This window comes from Mytilus edulis, chromosome 9, assembly GCF_963676685.1.
Source record: "Mytilus edulis chromosome 9, xbMytEdul2.2, whole genome shotgun sequence".
NCBI classification, from domain to species: domain Eukaryota; kingdom Metazoa; phylum Mollusca; class Bivalvia; order Mytilida; family Mytilidae; genus Mytilus; species Mytilus edulis.
The window spans coordinates 36,699,470-36,713,516 of NC_092352.1; the positions used below are offsets into that span (position 1 = coordinate 36,699,470).

General features: G+C 31.8%; 1 protein-coding gene across 1 annotated transcript in view; it reads right to left on the reverse strand.

Annotated features, from left to right (window-relative positions):
• Positions 1-14,047, reverse strand: part of LOC139489676 (3'-5' exoribonuclease HELZ2-like) — a 51,030-nt gene that overhangs the window by 16,370 nt on the left and 20,613 nt on the right. The window contains exons 10-18 of the mRNA XM_071276333.1: positions 13,155-13,655; positions 12,095-12,622; positions 9,104-10,432; positions 7,898-8,213; positions 6,607-6,817; positions 5,826-5,933; positions 4,282-4,805; positions 3,280-3,753; positions 2,556-2,747 (exon numbers count right to left, since the gene is read on the reverse strand). Coding sequence (XP_071132434.1) covers positions 2,556-2,747; positions 3,280-3,753; positions 4,282-4,805; positions 5,826-5,933; positions 6,607-6,817; positions 7,898-8,213; positions 9,104-10,432; positions 12,095-12,622; positions 13,155-13,655 — 4,183 coding nt within the window. The remainder of the gene's footprint in view (positions 1-2,555; positions 2,748-3,279; positions 3,754-4,281; positions 4,806-5,825; positions 5,934-6,606; positions 6,818-7,897; positions 8,214-9,103; positions 10,433-12,094; positions 12,623-13,154; positions 13,656-14,047) is intronic.

Consider the following 14,047-nt stretch of genomic DNA (forward strand, 5'->3'; position numbering starts at 1 on the left):
TTTGTTTCTGGAGAATTTCAGTAAAAGATTTCATGTCTGAAGAATTTCAGAAAAGGTATCAAAATTTATAGGTAATTGGAAACAGTTTAACCCTGCTCCCTTTTTTCCAAAGTCTGTTATTATTCTGTTTCTGTTAAATTCCAGTATTTTCGCGTTTCTGTATACTATGAACATACGCATATTATAAATACAGTGTATTTGCTTTTAACTATCAATTTCAAGTTTCTTCTCCTAGGCGATCACTGCTATATAATATAGAGAGTCTCTATCAACGCGATAATTATTGTCCTGTCCCCAAGTACTCTTATGAAATATATATTAAGTTTAAAACCGTAAGTCCTGTTCGACTTAAAAGCAAAATCAAAGTCTGTTATTATTTTGTTTTCTGTTCATCCATTATTTTCGCGTATCTGTATACTATGAACAAACGTATCTATATTATAAATATTAAAGTGATTTAATTTTCTATTAAATATATATTTATTCTAAGTTTCTTCTCCATGGCGATCACTGCTATATTATATAGAGAGTCTCTATATATTATAGTAGTATATTAACCATAGTATGTATACATGCAGATAAAACGGGAAAACGATTGTCCTGTTGCCGTCCGAGTACTTATTAAAATAATGTGCAAGTTAAAACCTAGGTATAATAGTAGTCGTTCTTACAATTTAAAAACCACAATATGGACAATGCTCTGATTGGCTTATTTATTTTTTTCATTTTTGTTATCTATCGTACGATTGGATCTCAATGTTAAAACCGGTAGTCATGTCTGACTTAAAAGTCGGTCTGATGACGGAACAATATCTGGACACCTTTATTTTCGTTATTCTCCCAAAATAACCCAAACTGAATATAGTCATAAGAATGGATGACAAATGCGACTATGCAGAATACCTATAGGACACAGAGACGGGATGATTAATTTATTGTGGGAGGAAGAGAAGCGACACACAAAATGAGGTGTTCTCGTTTAATAGTATAGATATGTGACATGTTTGTATTCTGTTGACTCATTTATTTTTGTGGATACCAATTTTGTGGTTTGGGAAGAACTTGCATTTTCATGGATATTTGATTTTGTGGTTTTGCCAAGGTCTTCATACATTCTAATAGAAAATTTGTAATTCTTTATACATTGGAATTAGTTGTTCCTTAGTAACCACAAAATTAATGAAAATGGCTTTCCAAAGAATAATAATGAATCCACAGTAATACAAATAAAGTTAGATTCTGGTGGCAAAGGTTTATTTTTGTGTAACATGTTTGTGTTGTTTATGTCAGGTGTGTTTATGCTTGCAGCTCATTATTCGCTGTGTGAATTGTTAAAATGGCAACATTAAAAATCTTTTCTTGCATCATTATTTCCTGTTTGTCCCTGCTCATAACCCCTCTTCACTTTTATTACGCATTTATACAAGAGCTTTCTGAGAGAAACAATGAAATAATATAGGTTCTTCAAACAGTTCAAACAGTATTTTTGTGGGATGTGTTCCAATAATGTATTCAGTTCATGTTATATATCCCTAATTTTCAAGTGTAACCAGAAACATAAGTGCATGTATTTACAAAGCCTTCTACTAGCAACTTTACCTGACCATATAGGAAAATAGATATTTAGTCAGATCTTAACACGTACTTGTGATTTGGTTAAAACCGGTTTTGTTCAAAATATACAAAGAAATGTCGAAATGTTCAGGACTTAATTAAATCCGTATTTCGGTAGGATGGTGCAAGCATACGATTTTTATTGCGTCTTACACTTTGAGAAGCGAATAATCTTCAACTACTTTATTCAAATATTGTGTAAAAACGTTAATTTTGAGCTATGAAAGTCAAGTGGCTCGAGTATTTTTCTGAGGAAGTTTTAAAAAATTGCAAAGAAATATTTTTACATTGGGTTAGCTTTCATTAGTCTTAACTATCTTTAGATTAACAACTTTTGGTTATATTTATAATTTAGAATCATCATTGAAGGTGGGGGACGATTTCGCAGATAATTAATTATATTGATGTGCCATTTTTTTGCAAGAGTGACATTTCGTTGTATTATGTGCCAATTCGAAAAAGTTATGCGAGTATTCTCTCCCCTTAACAGGTTCATTATTTTATAATTAAGTTTAGGTTTCTGATATAATTTTGAATAATTACAAAATGTATCAATTCAATATATTTCAGTTTTTGTTATTGGTGTATCAAAAACATTGATGTACGAATATAATTTCATAAATTTGAAACGTTTAAAATGATTACATACCAATATAAAGAACCGTTCATCATTTTTGAAAAAGACTATGAACGAAAATCGATTTATTTATCTTCCCTTGGTGACAGATTGATTGGGAAATGAACCAGCGTAATATAATGGTAATCACAGAGAGGGACCAGCAAGCAATTTTTAATTGTAGCCTATTCAACATTAAAACAATTTTCCACTATAAACGAATGTTACTTTATACAAATATAAGGACTTTGTTAGCTAAATCTACAAATTTTATTAGATATTATGATTTTTTATTACAATAGATTAATATGCTACTTCTACCTACCTGTTAGATTGGGCACATATCAGTATTTTAGAAGTAGGTCTTTCTTTCAGCAGTACCATTGCTGCCTGGCCAATAGTTTCAGTTTTACCAGTGCCAAAGGCACCATAGATAACAAATGGTGGAGTATAGCCTGTTCTTTCTGCAACAATATGCTGTACAGCTTGTACCTGGTCTCCATTCAGAATATTAGAGCTAAAGTAGAAACACATCAAATTTTAAATATATGTGCTTAATTTTCCAAGATATAAACACATCTAGAACACTTAAAAATTTTATAATGATTTTAATGATAATTTTCTAAAAATATTTACAATGTACTTACCCTTTGACATTTTGATAGGTATAAAATGCCATTGTTATTTCAAATTCAATAACATGTGAATATTCATAATTATTTTTACTAGTTTAGAGAAAATAAGTAATGGTTTAATCATAAAAAAGATTGAGGAATCGGATGTTCAGTAGTTGTCGTTTATTGATGGGGTTCATACATGTTTCTCCTTTTTTATATAGATTAGACCGTTAGGTTTCCCGTTTAAATAGTTTTACACTAGTAATTTTTGGGGGCTCTTTATAGCTTTGCTGTTAGGTGTCAGCCAAGGCTCTGTGTTGAAGACATTCTTTAACCTATAATGGTTTACTTTTACAAATTTTGACTTGGATTGAGAGTTGTCTCATTGGCACTCATACCACATCTTCTTATAACCAATAAATCAACAATTACCTAACTTTGATGACCTGTTTCTCATTCCACTGTGGATTAATTCTAGAGATATCTGGGAATACTATGTCAGAAGAATTAAGACAGTCAATAGCATGATGCATCATACAGAACAATCCTCTATCCATCTGGAACTGGATCTCTACTTCAACTTCTGATCCAGTCTTATATCCTAATTTATTCATAGCTGTTACACATGGAGGTGATAAAGCAATATAAATATGTTCCTTTCCTCGACCATCTAAATCATAATTCTCTTTCCCGATGAGAACAGCTTCGTACACAATATTATCATGCTGATCACTAGGAGCTAAGAGTACAGTTCTTACACTTGTCAGAATCAGTTTACCAGCATCTGTATCCTCTGTTAGATAGTCTATCAATGGAACCTTAGCAAACAATTCACCACTTTGAGCATACAAATAAGTTGTTCCCTGTATAGCATTCTGTAATTCTATCTGGGTACAGAGGTTATAACTAAAATAAACATTTTGAAATTAGTTTGAGATCTTCTTATGACTAAAAATATAGTATACATAATTTACTTTTTGTAGAAGACATATTATCTTTTAAACAAATGATATATTTGTAAGTGTATCTTTAAATAAACTTTCCGCAGGACATCATGGGATGGTAATATATAATGATACAAATTTGATATCACTCTATATTAATATTCTAATTCATAATATATGGAAATTAGCATTTAAGTATTGGTACCAATTTTCATAAAGTGAGGAAAAATTGATTTCACAATTTAATATAGATTTTTCGAACAAGGCTATAGTAAGTGTTGTTTTTTTTTAACTCGTAAATTTGTGACTCAATTATAACCTCATATTGGTAAGCACTCAACTCTCTCCCTTAACTAAGAAAGTGGTGTAACAGTGCAACAATGCAAAAATATACACCAAACTTATAAAGACCTTATTTCTAAAACTGGCATTTATGAGAACAACGGTAAGCGTTAGTCTGTTAAAAGCAATTTGAGGAAGTAATACATACCTAGAAATAATTTGATGTCTGGTAATCTCTTCTAACTCTAGAAGTTTATGCATCTTATGATGATAATTATTACGATTAAGTTCGGTAGCCACTGTGTGCTGTGTAATAACATTCTCTGAGGATAATGGAGCTTTATACTGACGTTTTAACTTTTCTCCAAGTTCATCTACAAACTTGGTTTCAAATCTCACAATTTCTCTGTTTTCACTTGTCCATCTATCAAACTGAAGTTTCTGTCGCAAAGATTTAACTTTCTCATGTATGGACTTAGCTCCTACCTCTACTGCTAATTTACGTACGAGAACTGGCTGAGTGCCAAAATCAAAAACAACCCATTGGCTAAATGATCCAAACATAGTTCCATTAAAGTTAACAGTCACAATAAAACATGGGTTACCAGAATTGTCCACATCTTCAAATGAGGTTCCTGGTGCAATCTGACAACCTCTGTCTAAATTACTTCCTTGTATGTTGAAATGGAGACGGTCTCTGTTATATAATAGCGCTACTCTTTCTAGTGGCATCTACAAATAAAACAGGATTAAAATTATAGATAGTGCAGTATCAACAAACAAATGGGTCAATATCCCTACTGCGCCTCGAATTGAGGAACACAAAAGATGTGTGTAAACAAAAATCTCTGTGTAGTGAAGTTGGACATGTTTATATCTTAAACAAGTGACTGAGCTTAACTGTTTGTGTTGATTTTGAAAGTAGAGGACCATTGAGTAACTATGTAAAAACTGTGCAGTTTTCAAATGTATTTAAAAAACTTAATGTGTGATAAAAGGGATTTTTTAACATGAAGAGCTGCATCACAAAAGGATTTTCGGTGTATGCTAATTTACGGGGGAAATGAACCACACTTTGTAACCCGAAAATTTAACCACATATGTGAAAATGTGTCAGCTTCAAAACGAGACATCATACATATCAAAGTTTACGATATGGACTAAGCTACAAAAAAAAATGTTACCATAACGGCCTATGGAGAAACAATTTCGCATTTTTTCGCAAATGAAAGTAGATTTTTTCGAATGTGTGATACAAAATTAGCATCCACAATTTTTCATAAAATTAAAAGGAATTATTGAAACTAAACTAGCCTATCAAAATAAATGAAATGGGAGTGTTAGAATGCAGGAAAGAGTAGTGGTCATAAAGTGTATGAAAATATTCTTTAAAATTTCAAAATGTTTAAGTTAACTTCATAAGGTGGTGTCTTTTTCATAATAAATGGATTATGAGTATTGGTTGCCAATCCATCGTTTATAATATCTTTAATGTAATACACATTCCTCGTATTGCATAAATTGCTGAAATCATTTTACTGTTGAGTTATTGTTCCTTTTTAGCATGTGTAATAGAGCTTATAAATTTAAATATTTAAAGGATTGAATCACTGACAAAAAAATAATTTTAATATTCCAAAATCTAAGCTGTCTAAAGAGCAAAAGTTCCATAACAAAAGTATAGGTTTAAAGAGGATTGTCTATTTACATATTAGCCATAGAACACATATCAATCTTTTGCCCATTACTTACCCTAGATTTTACAATAAAGGTCCAAGTAAAATTAGCATTCTTTTCTTCTTCATATATACTTAAACTTTCTGCACAAGTTACATTAACTCCTAATAGGTTCTCTGTTATCTGAAAAGTACAAAATCTGCTGTAAATCCATTCTATTCTCATGACATGATGTTAATACCAGTTAATTAAAATAAATTTCAAATATGTATTCAAAACAGGATTTACAAGTTGAGCAGAAAATATGCTATTTGGTTTTTTTTCTCTCTATTATCATTCAATTTGACTACCAATAATGATCTACAGCTGTTATCCTAATGCTAGGAAGTTAAAGGTTTGGTTTGCTTGCTTGCTTTACTTGTATTCAAGTTTGCTCAAGCATTGTAATTAAGATTGATATCTGCAAACAATATAAGAAGCGAAGTGAAACCTGTATAAAGGTAATTTTGTCATTATTTGATAACTGTTAATTCAGAAATTATTACATGCATTTATTATTGCGATTTTGTCATTTTAGACTAAAATGCGATTTTAATTTTTGCAATTTTGAGGAAAATCCTGTTTAATTCATATTGAAAATGTGACTTTAAATTATTGCAATTATAACCCTGTCGCATTTTTCCTAATAAGATAAAGATCACAATAATTTCTGAATTTACAGTATTTGATAATGTTTAATCAAATTTAAATATAATGTATACAAGTTTAACTCCGCCTTTTTATATTGTTTTCAGATGTCAATCGTACTCTAAGAGTTCTGGCTTGTTCCTGTTTGTGGCCAGTTAACCATACTTACTACTTTCACACTGGAATCTTCACTTTCATACTGTTCTACTAACTGATCCATAAAGGAGAACACCTGTTCTTGTCTGGCCATGTCACGCTTCATTTGTCTCCATTCATACCGTTCCCTCCACTCGTCTAGTTCCTCCTGGCTATGGGCTGATTGACATAAGTTGTACATGTCAGGTACGTTAGAGTATTGACATTTGTTGCCATTATCATGTCTGAAAAGAATTGATATTTTTGTGATTGAAAATCAATGTTTTTTTCAAGACTCTTAAGGGGGTTCACGGGTCTAAATCATTTATATAGGATTTCTCTATATTTTTCTATAAATGAACTTTATCTTATAGTTAACAGAAAAATAAAATAAAAAAGTGGGGTCACCGTTCATTTGCGCTCACAATCTACCTTCGAAAGAAGCATACATTTGTGTAAAGGTGTTTTTTTTCTGTTGAAGTAATAGGAGAAATAACAGTAATATCGAAAAAAAAGAAAGAAATTTATTACAGAAATCGCTCAAATTTTACAATAATTTAGTTTAAGTACAGCTTATATGGAAATTATATTAAAAAATAGAGGTCACCGATGAGTTAAAAAAGATATTTCAATTTTAAAGCCAAAAAATGGCATTTTTCCACCAAAGGGAGATAATTGGGAACTTTTTCAATGATGTAAACATTTTAAAAGTCACCTGGGGCCAACACGAATTGTTTGTTTTGAATGATTTTTGTACCATCTGATAAGTAACAACTACAAAAGGTAACAAATAAAATTTGAAATGAAAAACAAATATTTATTTTTTTTCTGAAATTTTTATACCCTCGAGCCTCCTTAAGCAATCAACCAAATGTAATTCTGAGAAAAATAATAATGTCTATCCTTAAAATTCTGGTAAATCAATTTAATCTGTAGTAGCTAAATACTTAAATCTATAAGTAACAGGAACTATATCCTTTGACCTTCGCTTTTGACTGTCAGACATAAAAAAAACAAACATTTTAAATACAATAGATTCATTTATTTTCTATGAACCAATTCTCTAGATTGAGTAAATTTTCTTGAACATTAGCTTTTGTGATTTTTTTCAAAGTCTGCAAACAACTTTATAGAAATTTTTAAAATTACATAGAACTTTGAATCTGTGCTTCTCCTGTACCCTCAAAATCCAGAGAATTGGTATCCCACAATTATTATTCCACCTACAATACCAACCTTAAAAATAAATAATGTCTCCACTTATAACTTTTTATAAGACATTTTGTACTTGATTTCTTACAACTAGATAATTAAAAAAGACTTACTGTGGACATAATGTATAATTAATAGCAGCAAGTCCCCATGGAGGTTGTCTGTAATTCCACTGATGCTCCTTATCAGAGTTAACATTAAAGTTATGTTTGTCAGAGGCACAGTGTTCATCCCATTGTTTCTGACTGTTACACTGTACACCGCAGTATGGACAGTAATGTGTACTAGCTTTAATATGTGTGGGTAAAATAACTTTATTCTGTTGTACATTAACTACAGATTCACCGCTGGCAATTCTACTCTTCTCTGATGATGCCCTCTTCTCCTGGGCCTCTTTACTTAGCTCAAATAAATCATCTGGAGTCTTAGCTAAAATAAATGATAATTCAATATAATATTCATTTTGTAGCTTTAGTCAATTAACAATATTTTTTTCTAAAGTACATGTATGTAATCTGTGGTACACATAAAATTTTATAATACATTTTTTTTCCTTTTTTCTGGTGGATACCGTAATCGGTCGTGTATAGTCCGCAGTTTTCCCCCTTAAATATGAAGTTTTTACAAGGGGTGCGGACTATACACAACTATAGACGGTTTTCAAAATTAATAAAAAAAAAATCTTCTTTCTCTTTCTTCATTAATGTATATTGGAGATGTTTATTATATTTATAAAGAATATATAAGATTAAATAGTTTTTTAAATTTTGATTACTGCTAATTAATTTAGATAAATGTTTGATCCCTTTTTTCTTTTGTTCCATAATATTCAAATTATTTCTGTTATATTAGATATCAGCTTGGACATACTTAGACAAATATTGACTTTAAAATTAAAAACTGTACTTTTATAAAATTATAAAATATTAATTACCTGATAAAAAAAAGCTCTACCATTTCATTATTTTTCATGAAATAAATAAAACAAAATTATATATATATTAAATATATGGATAATAGGTTCCTTTCAATGGATTTTTACAGTGAATTTTTTATAAAATAATAAAATAAAAAATAAAAATAAATTTCAAAACTTTTTTTCCTGATTTTAAGGGAATGAACAGGGGTGCGGACTATACACGGCCGAAAATACGGTAGTTGTCTCATTGCAATTGCCACATTTTCTTATTTCTATAAAGAATGCAAGTTTCGTCAAGCATATCTAAATATTCTCATTCATGCTGATGCTTTCTAAGAGGAGTGATTGTATACCCCTTTTAAAGCATCTCTGAACTCTCATTAAAAAATCAAATATTTACCATCATGAGCACACATCCACTGCCAGATTTTAAGTTCTTCCTCACTGTGAGCAAAGGTACAATGTCCAGCTCCATTATATGCACATTTATTTCTTTCTTTAACACCTTTACATAACAAGAAACGGAATCCTGCAGGGATTTTCTTAGGTAGTGGTCTTATTTCTTTATTTGTGGTAGCTAGTAATACCATTTTATTGGCCGACCAATTAGAATGTCCTTTAGCACAACGATCTTTATCACCATCCTGAATACTTTTCTGTCCTTTCTTCCAGCATGTTGAGCAGATTTGCAAAATAACCCATGGGCAAGATTCCTCGTCAAATTCCATCTCCGACCTTTTCTGTTCTTTTGCCTGTATTGGCTGATTAGCTGTTGACTTTAACGTAGAAGCCAATGTTGGTGTAGATGGAACTATTGAAACAGGTTGTGTCCTATTCTGTTGCTGCTGTTCTTGTCCCGATAAGACTTTATTGACCTCATTGACAATTTCTTCCTGCGATAATCCAGAATCTCTCTCCAACATCCAAATATCTCTTTCTACAAAACTGTGTGCAAATCTACAATCCCCAGTTCTACTGTTTCTACAATATTTCAACCATTTACATAATTTGAAGAAGGCTGTCTTATGTAGAAATCCCCTGCTGTTTATCATAGTAATGGTTCCGTCAATACCAAAGTGAGCCAAAATTTTAGACGATAGCCAAGGATGTAATTCTACACTACAAACAGTATTGTTAGACTCGGACATAAAACTTATCAACATGGGAACATGGTTGAAGCAAGCACGGCAAATGAAACTGAAATTTCCATCGTGTTTCCTTAGAATGTCCATCATGGTGTATCGCTGACTTCGATTCTGAAGTATAAATTCTGTGATACTGAACTGTTCATCTTTTTCCATTGTCCACAAATTCTGTTCAATTTCAGAGTGGGCAAAGCTGCATACTTCAGGACCATATAAGCAGTAAGATGGATTTCTGTATACATAACTATTACATAACTTATATCTACCAAGAAAGTCTCGATGATTCTTCCTTTCACGTACATGTAAATAGATCTGTGAATTCCTGGATCTGACAACAAATATATCTTCCTCACACTTATGTGTGACGTCATGTAAAAATATCTGGCCAAAATCTCCAGGCATACAACAGTTTTTACACAAAAGTCTAAATTCATGTGTATCCTTGTACGGAAATATAATTTTAGTAGGCTTCGTTTCATCTCCTTGTTTAATTATTACAGGATTATAATCTAGTTTTGGTGCTTCAGATTGTATATTAGGTGTTGGCATTCTTACAGGTGGTGCATGTTGCTGTCTTGGAAGACCTGAAAGATAAATAGTACATTATACTCTAATTTTAAGATATAAAATCAAGCTCTAAGAGAGAAAAAATATTAAGTACAGGTTTATTTTAAAAGTGTTAAAATTCTTTTCTCGATTGTTGTATGTTAAGTGTACCATAACAACAATTTTACCTTTCTTTGATACCTACTGAGAGAGAAATCCTTCTGAAATAATATCTTTGCAGAACCTACCAGATTAATGTTCAATTTGTACTCGTCTTGAATATGCATGTAATATTTGCTAGTGGACAACAAGAATATGCTAATCAACGTAAAGTTGTGGTGATTTACGACCATAAAGTAATTGTATAATTTCAAGTAATGTACAATATTTTTTTCGCTTATATTAATACCTGGATTAAATTCAAAATAATAACAACAGAACAGAAAACTTGAATATGAATAAATAATGAAGTTGAAAATACAAAACAACAAGAATGTGTCCACAGTACACAGATGCCCCATTCGCACTATCATTTTCTATGTTTAAAGGACTGTGAAATTGGAATAAATTCTCTAATTTGGCATTAAAATTAGAATGATCTTATCAAAGGGAACATGTATACTAAGTTTCAAGTTGATTGGACTTCTACTTTATCAAAAACTACCTTGACCAAAAACTTTAACCTGAAATTTGCACTATCATTTTCTATATTCAGTGAACCGTAAAATTGGGGTCAAAACTCTAATTTGGCATTTAAATTAGAAAGATCATATCATAGGGCACATGTATACTAAGTTTCAAGTTGATTGGACTTCAACTTCATCAAAAACTACCTTGACCAAAAACTTTAACCTGAAGCCAAAAACTTTAACCTGAAATTTGCACTATCATTTTCTATATTCAGTGAACCGTAAAATTGGGGTCAAAACTCTAATTTGGCATTTAAATTAGAAAGATCATATCATAGGGCACATGTATACTAAGTTTCAAGTTGATTGGACTTCAACTTCATCAAAAACTACCTTGACCAAAAACTTTAACCTGAAGCCAAAAACTTTAACCTGAAATTTGCACTATCATTTTCTATGTTCAGTGAACCGTGAAATTGGGGTAAAATCTCTAATTTGGCATTAAAATTAGAAAGATCATATCATAGGGAACATGTGTACCAAGTTTGAAGTCGATTGGACTTCAACTTCATCAAAAACTACCTCGACCAAAAACTTTAACCTGAAGCGGGACAGACGGACGAACGAACAGACGAACGAACGAACGAACAGACGGACGGACGAACGAACGAACGGACGCACAGACCAGAAAACATAATGCCCCTCTACTATCGTAGGTGGGGCATAAAAAAAGAAGAAGAAGTTTAGTATAATATAGAAGAACAAGAATGTGTCCCTAGTACACGAATGCCCCACTTGCACTATCTTTTTCTATGTTCAGTGGACCGTGAAATTGGTGTAAACCCTCTAATTTGGCATTAAAATTAAAAAGATCATATCATAGGTAACATGTTTACTAAGTTTGAAGTCGATTGGACTTCAACTTCATCAAAAACTACCTTGACCAAAAACTTTAACCTGAAGCGGGACAGACGGACGAACGAACGGACGCACAGACCAGAAAACATAATGCCCCTCTACTATCGTAGGTGGGGCATAAAAAAAGATTCTTTTAACCTTTTTAAGACCTACCATTGAACATTGGAGGTCTGTTAAGAGGAGGTGGTGGGAATGCATATCTTGACGGGTGTGATAGGGGCATCATCGGTTGCATCAATGGTGGTGGAGGTTGTGACAAGTTTGGCATAGGATGGTGGAACATAGAAGGTGGCCCTGTGGTGTTGATTATAGGTCCTGACAGTAATGGCTGACCCGTATACATGGCTGACTGTTGGTTAGTAGACATTGGTGGTCTTGGAGGATTCTGTAACAGTGGTGGCCTTCTCTGAAGTGGTGGCTGTGGTGGTGGTATTTCACCAACAGGTTGATGTCTAGTTGTTTCCTTAGTCTCAAATCTTGGTGCTCTAACAGGTTCTGGAGGTGTTTCTGTTCTAGATCTACTGGTCTCCTTTACTTGTTCTTTTTGTACAACAAGTGGAGTATCAGGAACAGTCTGTTTTATTTCTACTGGTTTCTTGTTTTTATAACTCATACCAGGTATCTCCTGCTTCTGAAGCTGCTTCAGCTTGCTTTCTATGGAATTCAGTTGATCACTGGACACTGAAATATTTGAAGTTCGGTTGAGTAAATATCCTATATGATATCATATATCGTATAAATAGTGCTTAATATTCATTTGAAAAAGTGAAATGTTAATGACTTTGGCACATACATATCATAGATAAGATCACTCTATCAGCAAATTAATTTCATTGTAAATTTTATGATTAAATGTAGACTTCGAATTTAGATAAAAAGTAGATACTTTAAAAAGGTTTGCATTTCATATATTGTGTGTATAGCTTGACAAATTTAGTGCAGATTTCAGAACTTTGATGTAGATTTGACTTGTTATATATAATAATCATTTTTTCTTATATAGCTGTTTCCTATGACATATAGTTTTATGAGTATTTAAAAAAAAAATATCTGTTTTTTTTTATTAAATATATTATATCACTTTCATTTTTCAGTTGACTTAGAGTCATATAAAATTTCTACCCAATCATTTCTCTCTTGTGGCAGACACATACCAAATATTATAAGAGATACATGTACAGTACATAGTAAGGATGAATAATTTTGAACTCACTGATTCCCATTGACTTTAATTTGTTGATATATTCTGTAATTTGTATATCTCCCTGCTTATCTAAGGTCCATAACTCCATTTCAGCTTTGTTATGGGCAAAAGTGCAGAGTTCTTCTTTAACTTTACATGGCCTCCCTCCTTGAAAGTGTGTACATAACTTGTATCCACCATACTGTTGAAACTTAGGTTCTATCCTTGGTCGCACTTTTAACCAGTTTACTGAATTCTTTTGTCTTAGTTTAACAACAAGAATGTCATGTGTACATGTGTGTTGTGTTTCTACGTAACGAGTGCCCTGTATACCATCTCCTGTCTTTTTAAAACATATCTGACATGCTAGTTTAAAGTCATACAATGGCAAAGGAAACCTAACATCTGTGATATCATCTAGAGTTAATGTTACTGTCTTTTCTCCTTTCTTCTCTGAAGGTCTAGTAGACTTTTGGGTTTCTGACTGCTGTTGTGTAGCTTTTGACACAGCTGTTGTTGAAGAAATTTTCCCTGAAATGAATCCCAACTCACTACATAAGTCCTATAAACATTTTACAAAAGCAATATAGATTTAGTAAAATTTTAACAAAATGTTAATCTTAAAATAGCTAGCTATATATATAGCAAATCAGAACTATAATTTTGTTTAAGATTTTGATTTGAAACCTTGTTGTTATCAACAGCTTAGATAGCTGTTTCAAATAAAGGTTCTCTTAACTTTTGTCTCACTGACCAACCAATGACTAGAAAATAAGTATGTCCAGTGAATTTCATAAGTCTTCACTCTAAATTTCTATTTTTGGCCATGTAGTTTCAGTGAAAATCAAATAAAACTGATTTATCAGACTCTGAATATAACTTTTACTATCATTTGAAAATGTGATGAGTACAAATTTTGTGAA